Source organism: Chrysochloris asiatica, unplaced genomic scaffold (assembly GCF_000296735.1).
Source record: "Chrysochloris asiatica unplaced genomic scaffold, ChrAsi1.0 scaffold00100, whole genome shotgun sequence".
Classification (NCBI taxonomy): Eukaryota; Metazoa; Chordata; class Mammalia; order Afrosoricida; family Chrysochloridae; genus Chrysochloris; species Chrysochloris asiatica.
The window spans coordinates 1,287,856-1,314,895 of record NW_006408618.1 but is presented as its reverse complement, the minus strand read 5'-3'; the positions used below and the strand labels follow the sequence as shown (position 1 = coordinate 1,314,895).

General features: G+C 42.7%; 1 protein-coding gene across 1 annotated transcript in view; it reads right to left on the bottom strand.

The window, feature by feature from the left end:
- Nucleotides 1–224: 224 nt before the first annotated feature.
- Nucleotides 225–27,040, bottom strand: part of LOC102816891 (chromosome unknown open reading frame, human C1orf105) — a 38,566-nt gene continuing 11,750 nt past the window's right edge. The window contains exons 3-7 of the mRNA XM_006867095.1: nt 23,023–23,113; nt 12,117–12,191; nt 9,995–10,062; nt 4,349–4,416; nt 225–370 (exon numbers count right to left, since the gene is read on the bottom strand). Coding sequence (XP_006867157.1) covers nt 225–370; nt 4,349–4,416; nt 9,995–10,062; nt 12,117–12,191; nt 23,023–23,113 — 448 coding nt within the window. The remainder of the gene's footprint in view (nt 371–4,348; nt 4,417–9,994; nt 10,063–12,116; nt 12,192–23,022; nt 23,114–27,040) is intronic.

Here is a 27,040-nt window from a genome sequence, read left to right as displayed (position 1 = left end):
TATTTTAATCAATATATTTTTGTAATCATGTAAATTAAGACATTTTGTCTTTGGGAGAAGTGGGAAGAAGAAAGTAGTAGCAAGAGCTAGACTACCAACAATTCTTAGGAACACAAAATTGAGTCATGTTATTGGGATGTATGAGGAGAAAGCCCAAGTGTCAGAGACTGGCTTGACGAGTGTGTTTCCTCTCTGGTAGTCTGGAGGAGATGAATTTAGACCACTCACCGCCTCTTGGTCTTGCCGATGGGCTCCTTTCTGGTTAATGAAGAGAGCTGCCTCTCCTGCAGAGTTTTGTATGCATCTGAGAGCAGGTCATGGAAGACAGCTGTCCTGGGACCCATAATGGGCAGTCTGTAGTGAATGTTCTCTGGAGGGCAATGCAAGAAAAGGACTGTTAAGTTCTATCCTCAAGGAAACTCAAAATAACTCAAGGACACCAAGACTTTTTTTTTTTTTTTTCTTTTTGGTAATCTTATGAAACAGATTCCAAATTCTCAGAAGACTCCTTTGAACAGAACCACCTTATCCCTCACAACAGTTGAAGTATAACAAATCTCATCCAAGAGACCAGGAAGGGGCACCTAGAGACATAAAACTCAAGAATTAGGAGCTATTGCCAATTAAACTGAAATGAAAATAAAACGTGTCTGGAATTGAAATGTGAGTCCAAGGGAAAAGAGGATTCAATTCTCAGGAGACTTTTCAGGGACCACACAGATAGTTCTGCCCTTAAAAAAAAAAAAATCAATAAAGCCAAACATAATCTTACAAAATAGGGAAAAAGTAGCTGCATTTCAAAAGGAAACTTTGGCTTATGAAATAACTTATTCTAGGAGTCTTTAAAATTCTTACCATCCTGACCTCTTTTTCAAAGATGATATTATTTACAAGAAGTTGGTTACTATTCAATGTTTTAGGAAGACACATCCTTTGAAGGAGAGTAAATCAGTACATGAATTAATACCTTTCCATTGGGAGTCTTTGATTAATTAATGGAATTGAAGTTCTGAATTCTTTGGAACAAATTCCTCAGTTTGGTTCATTGAGATTTTAGAGATGTTACAGAAACATACAAACCCAGAATCCAGTCTCATCCCTGTCATGAAGAGGAAAGAGAGGTCCAGGGTCACGGGCACTGATGGACTGAGGACCAGAACTCAGTACTCTATGTACCAGGTCACAGGTTAAGCACAAGACAGGTGGTTAGCAACTGAAGCAATATTCATCAAGACTAAATGTCATGCGATGCTTGACTCAAGGCAAATACAAATGAAACCAGAAGGAGTCCCCATCACTTGTGGAGAAAGGCTCTTTTCATTCCCTTGGTTCTCATTAAGAAGTGTTAGTAATGTATAAGGTTTAGCCAAAGCCAGAAAGAAAAAAAAAAAAAAATTCCACTGTTCTGACCAACAAAAGGAGCTAGAGAGCCACTGGCAGTAATGTTGGCTGGGATGAGTCAGCCGTGTGGTATTTGTAGCATGTCCACAGGGAACACAGTCCAGGTGGGTGACGGCTTCAGCAATAAGCAGCAAGTGCTGCAGTCTGAACATGTCTAGATATATAAACCAGTGAGGCTGGAGCAGTGTCAGCGGCTTTTCTGGGTTAGCCAAAGGTAAAGGCTGCTTGTGCTGATTGTCCAGCTCTCAGTGGGGCAAAACCGTTCTCTGATTTTACACATGGGAAAGAAAGCCCAGAGAGTTTGAACAACTTGGTTAAATCTAGACAGCAAGATGCTATAGGATAAGTACTGGACCCCAAGGTCATTTGAATCGCAAGGTCAGTGGTTCAAACTCACCAGCCTCTCCTCAGAAACCCTATACAGGGTAGCTATGAATTGGAACCAACTCAATGGCACTTAACAACAAACAACAACAATACAGAAAGGACTCTGGTGTGGCGCTGTAGGAAAAGTGTAGGACCGCAAGGTCGGTTTGAACCACAGGGTCAGGGGTTCAAACTCACCAGTCGCTCCTTGGAAACTCTATACTGGGTCGCTATGAGTTGGATCCAACTTGTGGGCACTTAACAACTACAACAACAACATACAGCAAGGTGACGATCTGATTCCAGGTTTCTTTGCTTCTAGACTAGTGCTTTTCCCATGATCTCAGAGAACATAAGACCAAAGTTTAACTCAGAAAGGAAGGTCACATTGCAGTTGACCATAGATCTGGTACTGATCAAGACTAGTTCTTTTATTGCTAATTGATGTACACTGCCAGGGCTAATAAACAGATGAAAGGCATCTGGTTACCCTGTCCTCCAGGGTCAGAAAATAACAATTATTGTTGAGAGAAGGGCATCTAATTGTGTGTGTGTGTGTGCGCACGCATGTGCACACACACAAGTATGTGGGAGGGGAGAAGGGCTGCTTCATCCCTTTGTGATGGCAGGCCTGAAAGAGTCCAGATCCAAGGGAAACTGAAAGAATGTGTGGCTGGGACAGAGATCCCTGAAACCAACTGTACACAGTTGTCACCTTATGTTTTCTTAGCTTCAAGAGAATGAGGAGGTCACAGACCAGAGAACAGCAGAGAGGGAATCTTTCTTTGGGTGAAGGTTCTTAGTTCATAGGCTCTTCTGTCTATTTGTCCAAATGAGAATGTTTATGGATACATAAGAATTGATTTATTGGGATGGACAGCCTTTTACTCCAGTAGAGCGGTATCTCCAAGCATCTGTTCTTATCTGAGAATCTGGTCCTTCTCCTTTTGGTATCCCCAACCCCAAGACATCCCCCTCTGTCCTCAAATTTCCTTTCTAGATGCCTTCTAAACTCAGTTCTGGCTCTTGCTCCTCTGCAACCTCACAAGATAGAGGTTACAGTTTCCTATCTTAATTTCCTTATTGTGTGTATCAAACGAAAGAAAGTCTTAGATGGTTTCAGTTACTATGGGAGCAAATGAGAAGATGGACAAAGTCATTTAAGGTGACGGCTATGCTGCACTAAATCCGCAAATTATATCACTTCAAAAATGGCCCTCTCTCAAATTCACAAGTTAGCTTCTCTAGAGAAGGAGATTAGACCAATGCTGAAGCTGGAGACAGATTCTACACCTTTTCTATTAATAGTAAACAAAGATAAGAAAGCAGTGGTCTGTTGTGAAAACTCAAGAAAAGGTTTTCGTACAAAAAGAAACATCCTTAGATGGTTACCAGGGGTGAGAGGGAAGGGAGAGTAATTCACTGGCTAGAGGGTACGCACACGTTAACTCAGGTAATGGAGAGGGCAATGTACAAGAAGAGAGAGGTGGCAGAAGAATGATGAAAATAGGTGAAGACACAGGGAGGTAAGCGAGGGCCAAAGGGGATAGAAGTAAATTCACAACCTCAGAATAACTATACATATTTATCTCATAGATCTATATATGAGTTTGGAAGAGGTTATTTGTACATGGGTAACCACAAGGAGGAAGTGAGACAACTGTTATTGCATGTAGGGGATTGCAATCATTGAGATAAAACAAAACTCATGGTTTGTTGAATGTTAAACCTATGGTCTTGTCAGTAAGCCTTCACTCAATTCACAATAAACAAACAAAAGAATAGCAATGGTCAGCTGCTGGAAGAAGGCAGGGATTTTAGGGAACCTGTGGCACTGTAGGATCAGCACTGGACTTCGAACCACAAAGTTGGCAGTTCAACCGCATCAGCTGCTCTTTGGAAACCCTCTCCAGGATAGCTGTGAGTTAGAACCGACTCAATGGCACTTAACAACAATAGCAGGGGTGAAAGGTTCAGGGCCCTGTAGAGACAATTCCAGGCATATGAGGATGCTGCTCCCTTCCCACCTTAATTGGTACCAGCAGAACTGCCTATGGAGGGACTGTTATCTAGTTTGTACCCCATACCCATGGACATTCCTCAGCAAGTAAATGGGGCTCTTTAGAAGGAATGAGGCAGAGTCATGACATAGATAAAAAGGACAAGTATACAGAAGGTGCTCTGGTAGCATAGCGGTTACGAATCGGGCTGCGAACTGCAAGGTCAGCAGTTCGAAACTACCAGCTGTTCTGCGGGAGAAAGATGAGGCTTTCTGTTCCCGTAAAGATTTACAGCCTCGGAAACCCTGTACAGTGTCGCTATAAATTAGAACTGACTCTACGGCACTTAACAACAACAACGATATACTGAAGAGGGGACGGGGGGGGGGGGGGGGGGGGCTGGAGAGAGTGGAAGGCTGAAATCCAGTCAAAGCAGGACAAAAAGCTACATGCACAAAAGAAAGGGATAAGGAATAGCAATTTGTTCAGAAAATTTAGAAATTATTTCAGGGATTACATTTTCATTCTCCCACCCTGTGCTAGTCAGTGTCATACTGAAAGTACTTCAAAAGAAGCCACACCTGTCAGAATGTCATCACGGGAACGTCTGTGTACAGTCTCGGTTCTTGGTGGGTGAAGACCCATCATCCTGATTGAAGGGAACAAGAACACACGTTGGTTAATTGGCTAGGGCTTTGTGGAACAGTCTGTGTCTTTATTTATTTGAAAACGCAAAGGGCCTCTTGAATCCAGCACCTGTTAAACTGGTGATCAGGTAGGTCATTTATAGCACTCTGGGATGACTGGGATTACTACTTATGAGGAAAAGCTGTTTTTACTTGGGACATTTTTGTAGATTTCAGGAAACTTTCATTTAAAAAAAAGGTTTTAGTCCACTATCAGAGCATGCAAGGTCTGGAGGTATTAAGTAAAATTTCCAGAAAAAAAAACAAAATAGCAACCTTTCCAGATCATTAATCTGTCCTTCAAGAGCAAAATTGAGAGGATATTTTGGTTGGAACCACTGTATAAGAGAACAAATTATTTTTATATTTGTTTAAATTGCTTTCCTGCCCCCCCCCCAACTGACAAATCTATTAACATTGATGATCTATCTAAGGCTCTACACTCACTTTATTTTTCAATTTTAATAAAGATTTTTCAAGAATAAGTACTGAACTGCAAGGTTATTTGAACAGAAAAGTCACTGGTTCAAACTCACCAGCCGCTCCTTGGAAACTATACAGGATCACTATGAGTTGGAACCAACTTGATGGCACTTCACAACAACAACACAGTAAGAAATAATATGGGGCTTCCCGTAAGATGACAGGCTAGCCAGACATGCTTACACAGACACGCTACGACAAATACAGGAGACCAATAAAACAGACACAGGGGACAATCCTGGAACCCTGAATTTCAGAGGAAAGGTTAGGGAAGTGAATTAAATACCTACTGGGAGGAGAAGCTGAGGAGGGGTGGCCAAAGGAGAAGACTGGTGAACGCAATGCCAGCTAGACATAGAACAGTCATCTTGAACTTTTAGGAGCAACTTTTTAGAGACAGATAGTCCAATGGCACATAGGCAACAGAAAGGGTATAATTCCTTCTTGTTTCCCACATTCTCCTGGATGATAGAGACCCTGCTCTCCTGGAGTTTAGAGGTGTGAGGTGGGCACCTGATTCACCGTGAACCCTCTTGGCACCTGGATTCAGGCAGACTCTTCTCCAGAGCTACAGAACTCATAGAGTCTCCAGGCCAGAATTAGGCTAGCAGAACCTTCATAACCAGCTACCCTGTCCCCAGCTGCCCTCTGGTTCTGATAGACACTGAAACTAGCAACCTGAAGGGCCTCCATGAACTGTATCTGGATTGTTGTTGTTAGGTGCCATCGAGTCGGTATCAACTCATAGCAACCCTGTGCGTAACAGAACGAAACACTGCCTGGTCCTGGGCCAACCTCACAATTGTTGCCATGCTTGAGTCCATTGAAGCTGCCACTTAGACAATCCATCTTGCTTGGATTGGGTGCCACAAATACAGACAATACTAGGTCTATGGGAATTCCATTAGGACTGGAACTTGGCTGTCACATCCATCCGTCCACCCATCACATGAGTTCTTTGGTTGGCAGGAGCCCCCCAGAGTTTTCTCCTCTTTGGGACCAACAACTGCACTGATTTTATTTGTTTTTCCTTTCACTGTTTCATTGTATTTGTTTGTTTATTCTTTCTTCTCCTTCTTTCTCTCTTTCCCTTCCCTTGATTGTTTTCCTTTTTTAATCTCTGATTTTGTTTTTATCTTCTTCTGTTTCTCATTTCCACCCATTTCTCCTTTTTTTCTTGTAATTTTTCTCTAGTACTCTCTAGTCTCTTTATCTTTTCCTCTTCCCTTTTTTTTTTCTTGTGTGTGTGTGTGTTTTCTTTTCTTTTATACTGTCCCATTTTCCCATCCATCTTTTTTCTTTTTAGTTATTATATTCTCTTTTTCTTGATGCTGTACATTTTTGTTTCTTGTTTCTCCTTTATTATAATCTATTTTTACTCTTTGCTTGTTCTATTTTTGTTTTCCTGTGTGTGTTTTCTCCTCAGCTTTACCCACTGGCCAAGAGCCAATGCCAATTCCTATACCATCTGATTAATGATAGACATCAGCCAACATGAGCCAAACCAACCCTAAACTGAGCTTCACAAATTGAATGGGAAATACCACATGACCCAGCAATCCCTCTACTTGTTAAATATCCCAAAGAAATAAGAGCCATGAGACAAATAGATATATGCACACCCATGGTCTTTGTAGCACTATTCACAGTTGTAAAAAGAATGGAGACAGCCTAAGTATCCATCAACAGAAGAATGGCTAAACAAACTTTGGTACATACATACAATGAAATACTACACAATGTTGAAGAATAATGACGAATTTTCAACACACTTCATACCATGGATGATCCTGGAAGCTATTATGCTGAGTGAAATCAGTCAATCATAAAAGGACAAATATTTTATCAGAAGAAGTTCTGATATGGCACTGTAGGATAAGCACTGGATGACTAAACACAAGGTCAACGGTTTAGTCACCAACTGCTCCTCGGAAACCCTACATAGGGTTGCTACGAGTCAGTCCCGATTCAGCGGCACTTAGCAACAACAACAAATTTTGTAAAAAGTTAAGAAAATATTTTCTTGCTAAAAGAAACATTCTATGATGGTTATTGAGGAGGGAGCGAAGGGAAAATTATTCACTGGACAGAGGGTAGAAAAGGAGCTCTGGTAGTGTAGTGGGTTACGAGTTGGGCAGTTAACAGCAAGGTCAACAGTTAGAATCTGCCAGCAACTCCATGGGAGAAAGATGAGGCTTTCAGCTCCCATAAAGATTTACAGCCTTAGGAACCCTATACGAGGTTGCCATGAGTCAGAACTACTCCACAGCACAAAATCACCAACACTAGAGGGTGTTGTTTTTGTTAGGTGCTGTCAAGTCAATTCAGACTCATAGTGATCTTATGCACAATACAAGGAAACACTGCCCGGTGGGTGCTGCACCAACCTTACAACTGTTGTTATGTTTGAGTCCACTGCTGCTGCCACAGTGCCAATTCATCTCACTGGGGGTCTTCCTCTTTTTTGCTGACCCTCTACTTTACCAAGCATGATGCCCTTCTCCATTAACTGGACTCTCTTGATAATATGTCTGAAGTGTGAGAGACAAAGCCTGACCATCCTGGCTTCTAAGGAGCATTCTGGCTGTACGTCTTCCCACGCAGATTGGTCTGTTCTTCTGGCAGTCCATGGGACTTTTAATATTCTTCTTCAACACCATAATGCAAATACATCAATTCTTCTATGGTCTTCTTTATTCATTGTCCAACTTTCACATGCATATGAAGTTATTGAAAAATAGCATGGCTTGGATCAGGCACACTTTAGTCCTCAAACTGACATCTTTGCTCTGGAAAACTTTATACAAAATCATGTAGCAGATTTACCTAATGCAATACACCATTTAATTTCTTTACTGCTTCTTCCATGAGTGTTGATAGTTGGTTCAGGTAAAACGAAGTCTTTGACAACTTCAGTCTTTTCTCCATTTATCTTGATTTATATATTGGTCCAGTGGTGAGGATTTTTGTTTTCTTTATTTTGAGGTGCCATCCATACTGAAGGCTGTGGTCTTGGATCTTCGTCAGTAAGTATTCTAAGTCCTCTTCACTTTCAGCAAGCTAGATGGAGTCATCTGTATATCTCAGGTTATTAATGAGTCTCCCTTAAACCCTGATGCCATACTTTTCTTCATGTAATCCAGCTTCTCGAAGCATTTTCTCAGTGTACAGATAGAGTAAGTATGGTGAAAGGCTACAACACTGGTGAACACCTTTCCTAATTTTAAACCATCCAGTGTTACCTTATTCTGTTGGGTCAACTGCCTCTTGGTCTATATTACAGGTTCCTCATGAGCACAGTGGATTATTCCAGAATACTCATTCTCTGAAATGTTGTTCATAGCTTGTCATGATCCATACACTCAAAAGCCTTTATAGTCAATAAGTCACAGGTAAACATCTTTCTGGGATTCTCTGCTTTCAGCTAAGACCCATCTGACATCAGCAATGATATTCCACAAGGTCAGCAGTTCAAATCTACCAGATGCTCCATAGGAAAAAAATGAGGCTTTCTGCTCCCATAACGATTTACAGCCTCGGAAATATACAGGGTGGCTATGAGTTAGAACTGACTCCTTGGCATATAATAACTACCATCATCACTAGATAAATCTCAAACAGAAGTGGCACATTTTCCTCCAGAATATGTAAAAATGACCGATCTTATACTTTTGATAGATATTGATTTGAGTTTAGGAGTGGTTCAACTTTAGATTTTTTGCTTTAAAGCGATAAGAATTCTTTGTTTAAAATAAAACCAACCAATGGTTCTGGGATTTTGGACTTCATTTAAATTACCACTCTAACAAGGCGAACAAAATGGGGCAATCAGTTTCAAAATGACACAGGAGAGTGAAACTTTTACTCTGAAATCCCTGGTTATAGATAGTCCAGTTATTTATGTAAAGTCCATAAATAACACACCAGGACTCCAGAATCAGTCTAGGTAAGTGTCATTAGCACTGGAGCCTGTATTACCCAGATTATCCAGCTCCTCTACCACCCTGTCTACCTGAGCCTGGTCCCTGGACATAGTTTCAGTCCATCTTCGTCTACATCACAGTCTGGAACAAATGCCCTTGAATTCACACAAGCAATTAGGACATTTGCTGCTTTGCAATGTAAGGTTACAAACAGATATTTATTTTTCCACATTATTGTTGTTTATATGACAAAAGAATATGTAAAGATTGCCATTAAATCACACATAATTTCTCTGGTTAGTCATCTATGAGTATAAGATTGGCTGTATGTCTACATTCCAACCATTTACGGCAAATTTACCTACACATGTGCCATTTACAAGGTGAATCCATGTGTTAGTTTTTGAAGAAAGTAAACATTGAGTCCTTCCCCCACTCCCCATCTGAGTTAAATATATGGAAACAACTGATTATTTATAATTCAGTGAATCAGATTTTTGACTGGAATTTATTTCTGTTGCACTTGGTCTTGATAAGAAAGCAGCAAATGACAACAAAGTAAACTGATAATAGGGATTTAGTTATTAAAAAGTAGCAGAGGTTGTCCTGAACTCAGGATAGATTATATGTAATCTCATATACCTTCTAGTTAGATATGTCATCTCGATGGGCAATTTGTATTTCGTTCTGCCTGAATTACCAAAGAAATCTTCTATCCTGTTCCTTATACTGTTCTTGTGAAGGTGGAAAGATAATATTTTCTACAATTTCAGTAGCAATTCAAGCAAAAACAAAGAAAAACATTTTTCGTTTTCACTACAGTTAGCCAGAAAATGAAACCAATCAAAAAAATCCATCCCCTAAGCATTCTCTAGGAGTCCTGGTGTGGCGCTGTGGGCTAATGTGTCAGACTGCAAAGTAGTTTGAACTTCAAGGTTGGTCGTTCAAGCTCACCAGCTGCTCCTTGGAAACCCCATACAGGGTTGCTATGGGTTGGAATCGACTCGATGGCACTTAACAACAACAAGAAGCATTCTCTAAGAATTCTTACTATGGTTCTAAATACATTGTCTTGTGTCCCCAAGCAAATATAACTAGAATTATAGTTAAGTCTTGATTTAAATCTTTGATTTACCTTTGATTCATAAAATTCTCAAGGGACAGTTTCAGATCATCTGGGATGAGTACAGTTCTTGGCTGTACCTGAGAAAGAAAGCCTTATTTAGAACATTACTCCAAACTGCTTTCTGTTGAACTAATATAATATACCACTGTAATGACTCTAAATTGTGTTCAGTTCCAAAATGGAATTACTTTATCAATTTCAACTTTGGATTGCTCATTGCTGGTATATAGAAAACAATCACAACAGAGCATATAGAAATATAATGAATTTTTATGCCTTATATCATACAATTTTACTGTATTCAATTATTACTTCTAATAGTTTTTGTGAGTTACTTAAAATTTTTTACATCTGGGACTAGAAAGTTTCATTTCTCCTTTTCCAGTCTGGATAACTTTCTTTTCCTTGCTTAGTTGCCCAGGCTAGAGACTCCGGTCACATGTTGAATAGAAGTGGTGAGAACAGACATCTTTACCTTGTTCTTGATCTTACTGGGAAAAGATCCCATCTTTTACCATTAAGTGTGATGTTAGCGGTGGATTTTTCACAGATGCTATATACCAAAATAGAAGAAGTCTTCTATTTTTCTTTATTCCCCAGCATCTCCAATCAACTCACTGCTAAGAATGGACTGTAGATATGTAGTCTTTCCCCCTGGAAGGACTTCGATGTGCTACTGCACACAGTGAGGTAAGGGTATTTCATGCTTTTTCCGTACATCTCTAAGTTTCCCACCTAGATCTGCAAGCACTGTGAGAGTAGCAGGAAACGGTTCCCTAGGCACTTTTATAGTTGAGGCCCTTTCCTTTAGAGACTGAAGCAGGGAAGGGACAAGTGTAAGAGCAATTTTCATAGAAAGGCTGTAAACACTAAAACCACAGTATATAGTTTCTATTCTGTCAAGCTTAGGCAAGGGCAAAGTATGGAGAGGTCTTGAGAAAAAGGACAGCTGCTGGAGTCCCAAGCAAGCCAACTGATCAAGGCCAGCTTAGGTCCAGGATCCATGTGTTCTAAATGTGGACACATGTGAAGTGATTCCAGGAGTAAGACCAGGAGAAATCCCAATCCTACTTTCCCAGACTCTAGTCAGTGTTAATACTGAACACTATGCTCGTATTTATGGACAAAATGTTCATTGACTGTAATATCTACATAGGCCTTTGCCAATGGCTTTGGTTAAATTTCCAAATCTCACACAAAAATTTCATGACACTGCTTCTTTCTTCCATATCTCACTAGCCTGAGGCACACACTTCTACCATGAACTCTCATTGAAGAAGCTTCTCTTATGTCTTTTGTGTTTCTTCCATCTCCTGTTCTTCTTATTGCATATCTAACCTTCTCTCTCTGAGTATGAGGAAACTCATAGCATCTCAAAGTCGAAGAGACCTTGCCTCAAACCTAATCATTTATCTAAGTTATCCCTCAACCTGAGTCTGATCCATACTCTGAGCTTAACAGCTGACACTACTTCTAACTCTGACCTCAGAAAGCCTCTTTCTTCTGCACCTCTAATAGATGGCAGAAGTTTGTCCTTGCCTCCTCCACATTCCTTTTGAGAGCCTTCCTTTTTCCTAATACTGCCCCCATCCTGTCCCGCCACCAATGATAGAAATACAGGGTATATGACATTCCCCACTAGCTAGAAAGTCCTATAGAGAGAATCTCTCTGCACAGTTATTTCCTGGAGGTGCTGACTGAATTAATGATGAACCCAGAGATTAAGCTGCTTGTTTCACGACTGTAATTGTGGATAAGAAGTGTGTGTGTGTGTGTGTGTGTGTGTGCATGTCTGGGTGCACACCTGTACATGTGTTGTATTGGGGAGATATTAAAGGGGAGGAGGCAGGCCCCTGAACCTGAATCCTATGACGGTGCAGTCATCCTAGAAATCCAAAACAGGGCAGTTCATCTCATCTCATTTCTTCTTCTCTGGCTCACCTACCTTGGGTCACCTCTGGCTTGATGGAAGTAGGGAAGGTTTATCATATAGTTTCTGTTGCTGGTTGCAGCCCATTGCAAGGCCTTCAATACCCGCCCCCACTCCCAGGGCTTCACTACAGTGGTGAGGGGCAGAGCTCTGCCCTGGGGATGCCTGTACACAACTCTTACGTCCACCCCCTTTGCCTACCATTTTTATTTCTCGACATGTGTCACACAGCCGCCTGTTTCTGAGCATCACAGAGTTACTTTGCTCTCTGCTTGCCTGTAGGGAAAGACACAGAGAGAGATGAGGAAATGGTAAGGCACCTGGGGTAACAAACAAGTGGGAAAAGAGTGGAAAAAGGGAGGGAGGTAACAGTTATTCCTTTCCCAAAACAGAGATGGACCTTTGGGTCTCAGCCCCCATCCAGGGTGGATGTTGAGTCTGAAGTTGGCTACATGGTCGGTCGATTCAGAAAGAATTTAGGCAGAAAAGAGTGAGCTGCAGATGAGATGGTGATCTTAGATCCCTGTACACAGTGAAACGTATAAAGACAGCTGGCTGAGGGGCTGTGACTAGGACTACAATCTAGCGGGGATTCTGCTCCTCAGAGCACCTGTGACCTGTAACTTCCCATATACTATCCCCATTGCCATGGAGTTGATTCCAATTCAGAGACGCTATTTCCAAAACTATAAATCTTTAAGGAGGTAGAAAGCCTCATCTTTCTCCTATGGAGTGGCTGAGGGATGTGAACTTCCAACCTTGCAGTTAGCAGTCCAACCTCTAATCTGAGTTCCCTATAGGTACTATATTTCCTCAAAATTACAAAAAGACACTGCCATCTGGAGTAGCAGAGGATCTCTAATTGCCAAAAAAAACAATGAAGAGAAGACGTCTCGCCTGCAAACCTCTTTCCTTACCCTTCCCAGCTATCACCCTCTTTTCTCAGGTCTTACTCTGGTCCCATAACCATTTGCAAGTGTGTTGGTCAGCACCTCTTTAACCCATTTTCACCTCCTGGGCACTCAAATAAAGCCATGAACAGAGCTCCAGCTGGTGTGTGGGTAATGTACCCCCCTCCCTCTGAGAGCAGAGACTGCTTTCAAGGGCAAAGCAATTATCAATGGAGAGAGGGTGAAAGTACTCTGTCTGCCTGGCTGTACACTGCTTTCTCTGCCCAAAAGAGTGACAGAGAGCTTAGGAGCACTCACACAGGCTTTTGTTTGCATCTCTGGTAAAAGGTTTGGTTCAGGAGCAAATGAGAGCATGTGGCCAAAATGATGCTTCATGGTTTTTCTCTCACCCTTCTCTCCTTATTCACTGGCATCAGCAGATATGAGCCATGTAAATTATGAGGGTGCAGTGAGAAGCAGATAGGACTATCCACTGGAATCTGCTCCTTCTGTTTGATCAGCTGGTTGACCTGCAGTGTACAGAAATAAAAATGCATGCAGGTCTGTTCCTGCTATCCTGGAGACTTCCTGTTCTGGTACATTTGGGGAACAAGAAGAAGGGGTATAAGCAGCATCGCAAAAAACACACAGTAAAATGACAGCAATCAATTCGTGTTGTTGTCATTATGTGCCGTGGAGTCAGTTCCAACTCATAGTGACCCTGCACAGGGTTTCTGAGGCTATAAATCTTTACGGGAGAAGAATGTCTCATCTTTCTCCTGAGGAACCACTGGTAGTTTCGAACTGCTGACCTTGAGGTTGGCAGCCCGACTCGTGACTACTACACTACCACAGCAATTCATACCTATCAATAATTACACTGAACGTCAGTGGATTCAATGCATCAGTCAAGAGACAGAGAGAGCAGAATGGATAAGAAAATAGGATCCTTCAATATGCTGCCTACAAGAAACACATCCAAAAGATGGAGACGGCCTAAATGCTCATCAACAGAAGAATGCTCAAACATACTTTGGTACGTACACACTGTGGAATATTACGTACATTGAAAAATAATGGTGAATCTGCAAAACACCTCAAAACATGGATGAACCTGTAGGACATTATGCTGAGTGAAATCAGTCAACCACCAAAGGACCAATGTTGTATGAGACCAGTGTTATAAAAAGAAAAGATTTTCTTGATAAAAAGAAACTATCTATAATGATTATAGGGGGAGAGGGGAGGGAAAATTATTCATGGACTAGAGGGTAGATTCATTAACTTGAGTTACAGGGCAGGCAATATACAACAAGAGTGAGGTTAGTAGAGGACAGGTGACAGTAGTAGGAGACACAAGGAGGAAGGTGATGGTCTGAGCGAATGCAGGCGGCTCCTGTTGATTGCTGGTGCATGGAGGGGATTGGTGGTGTGATGGAGTCAAGTGTCGGATTTTTTGAGTGTGGAACTGATGGTCTGCTCTGTGAACCTTCACTCAATTCCCAATGGGAAGTTGAAAAGAACATAAGAAAGGGAATAGAGCCATATGGCCCGGGGAGGGTGCTTGGGGTGCTCTTGAGGTGGCCTTTTGGCAGGGGTCAGCAAGTAGCCTCCTACTGTGATAGCCATATAGTGCTTGGATGGGACAGTACTGAGGTTAAGAGGACTGAAAACGCTTGACAAAGTTGGAATCTTCGACAAATATTTAAAATACTTTTCATTTTTATAGGGTATTTTAAAAGAATCAGCTCAGTATTACAGTGTTGTGGGTTGCTATGTTTAAGTCTGAGCAGGAATGACTAGACTCATTCATTTAACAACAAACATTTATTGTGGTGTCACCATGTGGAGGGCACTGTGATGGGGCCACAAAGATGAATAAGCCAAAGTCCCCGGCCCTATGGAAAACAAGGGAAGAATACAAATGCATTATTTGCTCATTCAATTAGGAACTGGGGACATTCAGATGACTAAGACACAGCTTCCAACCTCAGGCTGCTAACCATCCAGCAAGTTGCGTACCAAGAAGTACAATGGTGTTGGTGGTGCAATGGCAGAAACAGATTGATGCCAAAGTAAAACTGAAAGAGGTTGTTGAGCTCACCTGGGTGGGGTCTGGAACAGAGAGGGAAGACTCAGAGAAGAATTCACAAAGCAGGGAAGCTTGAATAAGTGTTTGTGAAGTGAACAAGGATGGAGCGGGCATTCCAAACCCAAGAAACACTGTGCAAACAATATGGAAGACTAACCTAGCCAATCAGCTCTAGTTAACTGATCCTTTGGAATGGCTAGAATGGGAAGAGGGAGGTAGCGAGGAGAAAGGCAAGAGAGGAAATGTCTGTAAGTATGAGCCCCTTTGCTTCTGGACTGATTCAAGCTTCTACCACATGTTCCTTGAGGCCCAAGGTGGAGCTCAGCAGCTCAGACTTCTCCTTCATCCCTCATCTCTGAGGCATGAGATTCACATCCCTTTCTGAAACTGCGACTCAAGTTTGGATGTTTTGGGTATCAGAGAGGAGGCCATGGTAGCTATGGTTCTTCAGAAAAGTGGAAGATTACTTCTGAGGGGAGGAGTCAGGAAAGGCTTCCTGGAATTGAGTGGCATTTGCGCTTGGTCTGAGAGGAGGAAGAGGAATTGGGCAGGTAGAAGGGAGCATGGGAGAATCCTTAGATAGACATGCTTTTACCAGAGTTATAAGCACATTCTTGTCTTCCCTGCACTTGATTCCTTCTCCTTTACCAGACTTCAGGTTTCTGCAACACACTACAAGCCCCTGCAGGGACTGGGATCACAGTGTAAATCAAACAACAGATATATTTGGGGAAGCTCCAAGGTACATGGCAAGTTCTTGCCAGGTTAATGGCCAACTGTAAATGTGACTCCAGAGTCTGATAACCACAATGACTACAGCTTCATCCTTGGAACTCAAAGGACCAATTGCTTTATATATTATCCTGCCCAGCCTGGTTAACTCCTCATCCGTTTAGCCATAGCTCAGGTGTTACTTTCTTTAAAAACCTTTCTTCTTTCCCACCTCTCATCTCTTAACTCCCTCAGCTGAGTTGGGTGTCTGCCTCTCTGATTCCATCATAGTTTTGGCATAGCTTCCATTGCATTTTGTACTGATATTCTTATTTTGGTGTATTTATTTTTTCCACTAGACTAAGAATTCTGTAAGAGCAAAGATCATGTCATGCTCCTCTTGGTAGTCTTAGAGTTTATTACAATCCCTGGCACACAATATACACTCAACAAAAGTTAGTTGAATGAATGAGCCATTGTAGGTATTTTAAGCTACCTGGGAGCTGGGTAGCCCTGGTGACATAGTGGTGAAAGGGCTTAACTATGAACCAAAAGGTCAGTGGTTCAAGCCCACCAGCTAATTCATGAGAGAAAGGTATACTCCCATGAAGAATTACAGCCTTAGAAACACTATGGGCAGTTTTACTTAGTCCTATAGAGTCTCTATGAGTTGGAATGTACTCTGTAGCAGTGGTTTGGGATTGAATAGAAATATAGATATAACCAACATGTTATTGTTGGTAAGGTGGTTTCAACTCATAGCAACCCTCTATAGGGTTTTTGAGGAGCAGCTGGTGGATTTGAGCTGCCGATCTTGCAGTTAGCAGTCCAATGCTGACTCTACAGCATCACATCAGGACTCTACCTAATACACAAAATATAAACATGTGTGAAGACCACTCTTATAATGCTGTCTCCTGGGAAGCATTATATGATGCTACTGTGTTATAACGTGCTAGGGAAGATCATTGGCTAGGAATCCAAAGAGCTCTGTTCTAGACCTGGAACTATGAGCAACTGGAGTGAGTTTGGTCAATCACGGAAACTCCTGGGGTTCTCCTCCTCTACCAATAGTGGTCTCTGTGGCCAAAAAGACAGAGCAGTAGCCAGATCCCGCCTATGCTTTACATGAGGAGGTGAAAATCGACCTTTGATCTGTGACTTCTCTCATGTCTGCCAGGAATGTGGTAATGATGTCAGCTTCAGACTCACAGTCACCTCCTCCATACATGGGGAGGAGGATGAGAGCCCTGGGGAAGACCTGCCTATACAGGCTACAAACAATTCCATGTTCTGTAGGCCTCAGATCCCTCCTTCCTGTCTCACTTTCCTTCTCAGCTTTGCGTCTCTATCCCTCCCTGTTCATTATCACTGGTACTTTCATTAAAGCCAGCTCAGCAGCAGTTGCAGAAATCAGATTGAGTTGGCCAGAGACTCACAGCACAAGTCCCTGGTGATAGCATCTTTGGAATCAAAGTCGCCAAAAGAAGAGGCTCTGAAATCTTAACGGGGCTCTCACTTTCCAAGCAGCTGTCCTTAAGACAACAAATGACAGTTATGGTAGGAGAGTGACAGCAACCTATTTGTAGCTTGGCCAAGGTATGGTACATGATTTAGCCAGTCCCCAGAAGCCAAATCTTGCTCTCCACATTTCACAACGGAAATTATTCTAATATCCCAGGTCAGTACCTGCTGTGATCCCTGAGCTCTGAACCATGGCCTCAGTAGTTGGCCTTCTTGTATCCTCCTTGGTAACGAATCATGTTTCTCTGTCTGTCTCTCTTTTACACTCACATACACACACACCTGTCTACATAACAAAAGCTGAAAATATAAGCTCCAGACAGTGATTTTTAAAATAGGCATCACAAGCACTGACAATCTTGCCTCTGTCCTTCTTGATATTTGATATTTCTATTTCTTTCTCCTTTCCACTCCTGCCATAACTGAAAAGACCTCATAGGCCACCTAGTTCAACTCTTTCAGTTAATGTAGCAAGGAAATGTTGGCTCAGAAAGGTTAAGAGACTAGTCCAACACTACATTTATTGAAATAGTGGCAAGTCAGACCATTCTTTGGATTAAAGAGTTAAAAACAACAATTGTTCAAAGGAAGAGTCAAATCTTACAACCCATATGATTCTTATACCCTGTCTTGTTATCTAGTGTTGCTATGACAGAAATACTACAAGTGGATGGCTTTAACTTACAGAAATGTATTCTCTCACAGTTTAGAAAGCTAGACGTCCAAATTCACAGTACCTGGCTTCGGAAAACGTCCTTGTCTCCTTTCAGCATCTACAGACCCAGCATTCCTTGGAGATTCCCATGTGTCCTGACATCAATCATTCCCTAGACCAAAGAGCTCACAGTGCACAGACCCCAGGTCAAAGAATACACTCCACTCCTGCCTCTTTTCTTGGTAGTAAAAGGTCCTTCTTTCTTTGCTCACATCTCTCTCCTTTTATCTTTTGTAAGAGAAAATGTGCTGCATGCCACACCTTTGGGAATTTCCTATACATCGGATCATGATTTTGGTAGGATGAAGTGTGCTGTTGTTAAATCCCATAGAGTTGGTTCCCACTCATAGCAACCCTACTTAGGGTTTCTAAGGAGCAGCTGATGGGTTTGAACCACTGACCTTGCAGTCAATCCTACAACACCACACCAGGACTCATTATTACTTCTCTTTCATAAGTGTATGTGTCACCATAAACAGGGCAAGCATTTAGGGGTGGGCTGTGGTCATGAATTTTCAAAATGTATAGTCGATGACAAAAAAACCAATAAAAAGAGTTCTTGAGAAAATCCAAAGAGAGAAAACTCAGGAGAAAAGTGGAAGCCACCACCCTATACATTTTTCCCCCAGCTGTGCCTTTCTTAGCCAGGGCTCTCAGATAAAATAAATATGGTCTCCTTAATTTACTCTGACTCATTAGACCAGAACAGCAAACCCGTATCAGAGAGAGTAGAGAGAGAAATGAGGAGATTTTATAATTTATTGGTGGTTGTGGAGCTCGGGCTAACTTACACACCACCCCCGGCAGTGGACAAAAGTGTTTTTGGTATCCAGCTGCCGTGTTCCACATCACCCACACACATCTGCTTGTTCCTGGCTGTGGATTGCTGAGTAAGCCACCTCTTGGCCTCAGCTATTCAACGGTATGATCCACTTTCCTATTTCATGCATCTTCATGAGTCCAAAGCTGATGACTGTAAAAAACAACAGGTGAAAGGTATGCCTAACAAAGAAGCCTCTACGCTGGAGATGTTTTTAAATGGGGAAAGGTTTAGGCTTAATTCTTAGTCTTTTATTTTTTATATATGTCTTCTTTATTACGCTTTGCCTCTCCTTTTCTCTGTGTGTGTTGTTGTTGTTTTTGCCTTCGCCCCTCCCTTCTGTCTCTTCCTTGGCTTCTGTTCTCTTATTATCTCTGTCTCCCTCTCCCTATGTCTGAGCCTCTGTTTTATGGTTGTATAGCACCCTAGACACATGCAGCCTGCATCTACCTTGGAGCTGTTCCTGGGCAGGGAAGGAATGCAGCTTGAAAGGTGGCTGTTCAAAGTTCTGCTCTTTGACCTGTGATGTTGAAGAGAAACGGTGCCAGGTGGCAGGACCTTTGTGCCTCTGCACCTTTGTGCCAGGGCCTCTGGTTGCCAGCAGCCTCTTGGCAGGTCTGATGTGGAGGCTGCAGGGAGAGATAGTTTCCGCAGTGCATTCCTCTCCCCTGACACACAACAGTGTCTTTCCAGGAAGGAGCAGCTCAACAGCTGAACCTGCTTTTGCCTCACATGTAGTCATGCATGCCTCATGCTCGGAGCAGTCACTGGAGACTAGAATCACATTTGAGGAAGTCTATAAAGGGTTGCTGGAGTTCTGGTGTGGTGCTGTGGGTTAATGCACCAGATTGCAAAGTTGTTTGAATTGCAAGGTTGGCGGTTCAAGCTTACCAGCTGCTCCTTGGAAATCCTGTACAGGGTCACTATGGGTCGGAAATGACTCAATGGCACTTCACAACAATAACAACAACATAAAGGGTTGCTATGAGTTGGGCAGTTGTGGTCCTGGTGTGGCACTGTAGGATAAGCACTGGACTGCTAACCACAAAGTCAGTGGTTCAAACCCACCAGCAGGTCCTCGGAAACCTTATACAGAGTCACTGTGAGTCGGAACTGATTTGATGGCACTTAACAACAACAACATGCAACCGGCAGGTGTCACCAACAGAGAAAGAAGCCTGGGTTTCCTATTTGCCTTTCCCATTTGCAAGGGCGACTCTCTTTTGATAGGGCTAGGGTGAGACGCCCTGTTCACCTCTCCAGTAGGAGCCATGTATTTGTGACTTCTATATAGGGTCTCTATGAATGGGAATAAGGAGCTCTGGTAGCGTAGTGGTTACGAATTGGGCTGCGAACCGTAAGGTCAGCAGTTAGAAACTACCAGCTGTTCCACAGGAGAAAGATGAGGCATTCTATTCCCGTAAAGATTTACAGCCTTGGAAATCCTGTACAGGGTCACTATGAGTCGGAACCGACTCCACAGCACACAGGCACCATCACCATGAATGGGAATCGGCTTGAAGGCAGTGGGTTTTGGTCTTATTTGGGTCAAGGGATTATCCTGAGACTGACCTCCAGCACAGCCATTGAATGAACAATTGCTCTCGGCTGCTATCTAGTGGCCAACGGTGAGCATTGCAGACAAGAAATGCTAACTCCTGCTGGAGCAAGGCCTCTTTCACTTCCCATCGTTATTTTTCCTTCTCCTTGCCCGTCCACTGGCCCCGCCAGTTCAGTGTCTAGAGTCTTAGTATATAGGATGCGATAGTGATTGCGACCCTAGAGGAAACCTGGGATGAAAGAGCACTCACTGACAGTGAGAACCCAGAAAATTCAGAAAGATGCAGGGACTGAAAGTTATTGCTGATTTTCCATCCTACCTCTACTCAGCCCTATAGTTGATGACCTGACACCACTGGTACCCTCTTGCCAAGGTTTTGCCAAGGAGTTAGGGTACAGCTCCCATCTTGACACTGCTCAGCTGGGATGTCTTCTCACTGCTCTTGACTCCTCCTGGCTTTCTCTGCTCTGGCTGGGCCCACCCATCTTCTGGTTCCCTTCCCCATACCCGTACTTTGCTGTCTGCAGAGTCCCTGACAAGTATTTTCTGCACTTGCAGTCTCCATGTCTTTACTCCTGCTCTTCCCTTCACTGGAGAGCCCTGTCAGCTATTCCTCCTCTCCTGGCTTTGCCTTCCACGTGTGAGAAGTGTGTCTGCAGGATCCAGGGCACAGATCACTTCCTTCTTGAATGATTCCTTCCTGTCCCTCTGCTCATTTCTCTCCTGGCCTGGAGGTGACCTTTCTCTCCCTTTTCCTTCAAAGTGCATTCTCCCTCTGTAGGACATTCATCTTACTGTTGTGGACCTCCCCATCCACCCACTCATTTGTGTAGGCTGCCACTGTGACTGACTGATCTCTGAAACCATGTTAAAGCAAACACAGAGGGCTCAGTCAGCATTTATTACCTGATATCCTGGAGTCCTGGTGTGGCGCTGCAGGAAAGCCACTGGACTGTTAACTGCAAAGCCGGCAGTTCAAACCAACCAACTGCTCCTCAGAAACCCCATATACAGTCACTAGGAGTCAGATCTGACTCACGGCGCATAACAACAATAATCTTGGAGTCCTGGTGTGGGGCTATAGGGTAAGCACTGGACTGTTAACCTCAGGGTTGATGGTTCAAACCCACCAGCCCCTCTTGGAGACCCTATACAGGGTGGCTATGAGTCAGAACCAATTCGATGGCACTTAACAAGAACAATAACATCAAAGCTCCTAATACTTGCGGCTCACCTGTACTGAGTACTCCCTAGGGATGAGGCACTAAGTGCACCAAGTGCTCTAGAAACAGAGCTGCACTTTCTGCCTACCACAACCCTATAGGAGGGATGTACAACATCCCCGGTGAAGAGACGGCATAGCCTTCTCTCAGGGAAGACTCTGTACAGCTCAAGGCATCACTGTGGGTCACCAAGCAGCCAACGTAGCTCACCACCAAGACCCTTTTATACTTTCTGTGAGGTGGTGGGGAGATAAGTTGTTAATTTAAAATTCCATAGATGGAGGAGATATGAATGATTCATTTTGGAGGTGAGTGTCAGGGACTCCAGAAATTAGAATTGGTTGAGGTCACTGAAGTTTTCACACTCTTTAAGGAGAAGACTACACAAGGTTTGTTTTATTGGTTTTCCTTTTTATGACTTTGACTTTATACCTGTGGAGCATGGTAACTCTATAGGATAAGCACAAGGTAAGTAGCTTGAGTCCACCAGCTGCTCCGCAGGAGAAAGAGGAGGCTGTGTGTTCCCACAACATTTATAGCCTCAGAAACCCGGTGTAGGGTTTGGATAGGCTATTGTATAGGGTCACGATAAGTGTGAATTGACTTGATGCCACTTAACAACAACCTTATCCTGTGTTACTCTCAAACCATGTATAACATCACTTATAATGTGCTGTTAGTAACAGAAAATTTCTGAAGTTAGAAATAGAAACAGAACTATGTAAGGTTGCTAGTAAACATTCTCTCTAAGACAGCTGTACATACTGTGATAAACGTGTACCTAAACTGCTGTAAACTGGCTTTGAGATTTCAATATGTCATAAATGAACCACTTAATCTCTAATCCTGAAGAAAGATTCAACATTACACCATCTGGTTCACCGTAAAATACAAAACACAGAAGATTTAACACACTAGTCTTAATTAAGCATGACAGCCCCGGCTCCTATTATACAAAGTCATGGTTAAAAATCATATATAACCCCTGGACTTTGGCACATTCACCATATACTTGGAAAAAGGTCTTTCTGACTCTCTCTAAAGGCCCAGAGTGTGCTAAGATACAGCTCGCCACAGCTAACCCTAGCTACAGGAGACACCCTCTGAGTTTGAAATGTAGCCAAGCCTTCCTCCAAAGACCACCAATTAAAGATAAGTGCCTGAAGTCTAAATATTGATTCTAATCAGTAAGCTAACATTGTAATTCAATTCTCCAGCTCTAAATAAATACATGTCTCTAATTTGCATGCCTTACCATGACTACTTTGCTATAAAATAAATTTGCTTATGAATGACAAATCTGAGCATTTCTCTACATATTTCAAACTAAAAATCCTCATAGGACAACCTTTATTCTTATTTCCTTATATCCAGATGCCTGAGGTCCTAAAGCCGTTGCAACAGGGTGGTTAGGGTGCTCATTTCTTTCATGCAACAAATATTTATTGAAGTTGGATGATGTTCCAGGCACAATGCTATGCTAAGAATAGAGGGAACACCTTTGTATTCACGTTCCATGTCATTCGAGAAGCACTGTTGGTTTTATTTCAATATTTTAAAATTTTGTGTACCTTAGATAAGGCATCTGGAACTTGAAACAAAAATGGCAAATTCATATCTTTCTTGGATGAAATCAGACAAGTAGCAGAGGGCTGAGGAGACCTGAGTAATCAAAATAAGAGAAAGTTAGAATGCACTGACTGGGCATCAGGCCCTTGGCTGTTTGAGAGAGAACACAAGGGCCACCCTAAGGAGTTCTCCCCTTCTACCCCAATTCTGGGAGGTCCAGCCCATAAAAGAGCTCCTAGAAGATGGCTTTATTCTCCCGAGTTCTTTTGGTTTCTCTCTCCCTTTTATTTTGTTTTAAAACTTTATATTGTGAATTGTATGCAGTTTTATCTCCATTTTGTTTTGAATTACCAGAGCCAGATCTGGATGGCTAGAGACAGTATATAAATAAGGCAAGGAAAAGCGGTTGGTAAAAGCAGATGTGTGATGGGTAACACACACTCCAGATCTCCTTCTGTAAGGACCTGGATAGAAGTTATTGATGTTTAATGAGTGAGTGCCTGTCCTTTCACTCCTGTCCTGCATCCTTATATACCCCTGCCCAATGCCACGGTCCACTTCCTTCCTTCCATGGAACATCATCTTCTCCCTCCAACTACTCTTTTCCTTCAGAAACATTCCTTCCAGTAAGCTAGTGATACCACGTTACTGCAGGGACACACCATTCTCTCCCCAGGGTGACATGCCTATGACCTCCTTGGTGGCTGCTGTGATTCATGTCATTACAGTGCAAGGAGCCTAGTAAGCTTGAGCTACCTGTGTGTGCAGCACTGTGAGTGCCCTGGCACCCGGAACATGGAGACTCAGAATGCTGGCAGCTATAGCAAGAACTCTCTCCTTTCTAACTAGGAAGGATTCCATTATCCATTGTTCACTGATAACCAAGACTTGCGAAAGGAGTTTGCTGTTCCAGAGGAATTCATTGTTTCATTCCTCCTCACCACTTCCTTGGGCCCTGCAAGATGGGGTAGTAGATTGGAAGACGTTCCTTCACTGCCTCTGTCTTTGATAAAAGAATAGGTGCTTTGGACCTGCCCTCAAATACTGACCCAGAGAGACCAGAAGGCCAGGTTAGAAGTGCTTCAGAAAAGCATATTCTTAAATAAATGGATTTTTTGTGTGAATTGAAAGGGATTTGGCGATGGATGAGGAGTGTGGCTTCAGCACATTCAGGCCCACCTGAAAGAATCCTCTTTGGAAGAACTGGAGGTCTGTACCAGGCACAGTCTCACTTCCTCTCACCCCACAGTGTCTTTCCGGAACTCTGAGCACATTTTACTAAATGTCCCTTTACTTTTTTGGACTGTACTGCCTTAGAACTGCTTGCCCAAAGCTATCTACTATTGAAGGCACATTTAGACCTTTTTCCCAATGTCAGTGACTCAGAAAAGGCTTTTGCCAAAAATTAATAGTCCAGAACTCAAGGCCAGGTGAGGCATTTCTACTCCTTAAGAAATTGTTGCTACTTAAACAAACAGTCCTTTCAAAATACATACTGTGTATTCCTAGCGTGTCCTCCTGAAGGCTCAGGGCCCCTCACAGGGGCGGTCCAGTTGTTTACTTAGAACCCTTGTGAGGTAACTCCGCTCCATCCTGTTAACAAGGGTTGAGATAGCTGCTCCCAATCCTTCCAGAATGGGAATGAGTTGCACTTCACGTCCCACCTTAAGTAATTTCTCCTGTGACTTGCTTAGCTGGTGGAGGACGAACCACCACCCTCCCTTCCCAGCTGGCTGTCTACAGAGGACCACTCTGATGCTCAGCACCTGGCAGTAACTGTAGAAGGTGCTAAGGATGCCCACCTGGGCTCACTTGTGTTCTGGGCCTGCCTGTCTCACACCCACCTCCCTCCTTTTCCACCCTTCTCAAAGGCTTCTGAGTCCAAATGGTTAAACAGAAAGCCTGGTGGTTCAAACCCACCTAGCGGTGTCTTGGAAGCAAAGTTTGGCCAAAAGATCATAGTATGGAAAACTTTATGGAATGCAGTTCTACTCTGTACACAGTGAGTCGTCATAAGTCAGAATCTACAACATCAATGGCTTGCGTAATTAAGGAATGAGCAAGCTGGGGGCAGGACAGCCAGACACAGGGGTGCTTTGTTCCTGGCTAGGGACACCTCGGTGTGCAGGTGAGATGGGATGGTCACTAGCAATTTCACCTAAAACTCCAAATTTCTGGCATTGTTAGCAAAACGAGTATTTCTGATAACTGGGTGAAGGTACTTGTAGGCAACTGGCTAGGGTTGAGTGCGGATGTCTCCCTGAGAAAGGGAGGGGCCCTTGGTCCATTGTAGTCTCCATTTGGCTAATTCTTCTCATTTCTTATGGACCCACCTCACACTAGACTATGCTTGAATTCATACTGCCAGGCCGCCAATAAAAGTGTTAAGGGGTCCTCACTCATGCTGCTCCCTGGTGTTCTACAACTCTGAGTAAGTGTATCATCTAGGGTTGTTTTATAAGCAAGCTTTTGGGTCTAGTGAATCTCTGCCTGCCTGTTGTAGTTAAGAGTTGAGCAAGGTCAGTTTGAACCATAAGGTTGGCAGTTCAAGCTCACCAGTCACTCCTCAGAAACCCTACACAGGGTTGCTATGAGTCAGAACGGACTCAATGGCACTTAATGACAACAACAAATAATAAGTACTAAAGAATGTTCAGAAAATAAAACTTTTAAACTGCTTACTGAAAATGACAGAATCACACTATGTGCTTTTGACATGGGGGTATAGGGGGAGCACCAGGAATCTTTCTCATGTGGAGTCCATCTTGTCAGGAGGGAGGTCATGAGTGCTAACCTTCCTTTACTTCCTTTAGGTAAATAAGTAGTTAATTTCCACCTTGAGGACTATCATAGGAATAAAGAAGTTCCTGAAATTTATCAAAAGAGGGATCAAAACAATCTGAGATAAAAAGACCAAAGAATTAAGTTTCTGAAAGTCCTCAGACCACTACCAGCTGTCCCCAAATCCTATAAATCCTTTTTCCCCTTTCTTCTTAATAAGGTCGTGTTAGGCGGGCATGCAGGCCCTCTGCCGCCTGTATATTCAAATTGCGTTAAACCTTGCTTTATGTTTTACCAGACCCCTGTCTCCAAATAATTGGCTTTCCTGGTGGCAATATCATTAATATCACATGCAAGTAAAATTTTGCTAAAGATAATTCAAAAGCTGTTTAAACAGTACATTGACAGGGAACTGCCAAAAACTCAAGCTGGAGTCAGAAGATGGTGTAGGGACATCATTACTCATGTCAGAAAGATCTTAGCTGAAGGCACAGAATACCAGAAAGATGTTTATTTATGCTGTATTGACTGTGCAAAAAAGGCTTCTGACTCTGCAGATCATGACAAGCTACAGTAAACACTGCCAAGAATGGGTATTCCAGAACACTTGATTGTGCTCACTAGGAACCTGAACATAGACCAAGAGGCAGTTGTTAGAACAGAATAAGGACACACAATGCTTTAAAATCAGGAAAAGTGTGCACCAGGGCTGTATTATTTTGCCATACTTATGCAACATGTACGCTGAGCAAATATCTGAGAGGAAGACTCATGAATAACTTACAATATGTAGGTGATACAATCTTGCTTGCTGAAAACAAAGAACACTTATAATACTCACTGATGAAGACTAAGGACCACAACCTTCAGTATGAATTGCACCACAATGTAAAGAAAACAAAAATCCTCACAACTGGACAAATTAATAACATTATAATAAATGGAGAAAACATTGAAGTTTTCAAAGATTTCATTTTGCTTGGATTCACAATCAACACTCATGGAAACAGCAGTCAAGAAACCAAATGCCATATTGCACTAGGCAAATCTGCTTCACAAAACCTCTTTAAGTGTTCAAGAGCAAAGATACCAGTTTGAGGACTAAGGCGCATCTGACCCAAGCCATGGTACTTTCAATCACCTCATATACATGTGAAATTTGGATAATTGTGATACCTTGAATTTACTTGATATGGCTTTTCTATCCAATGTCTTATTAATTCTCACCAAGTGATTGGG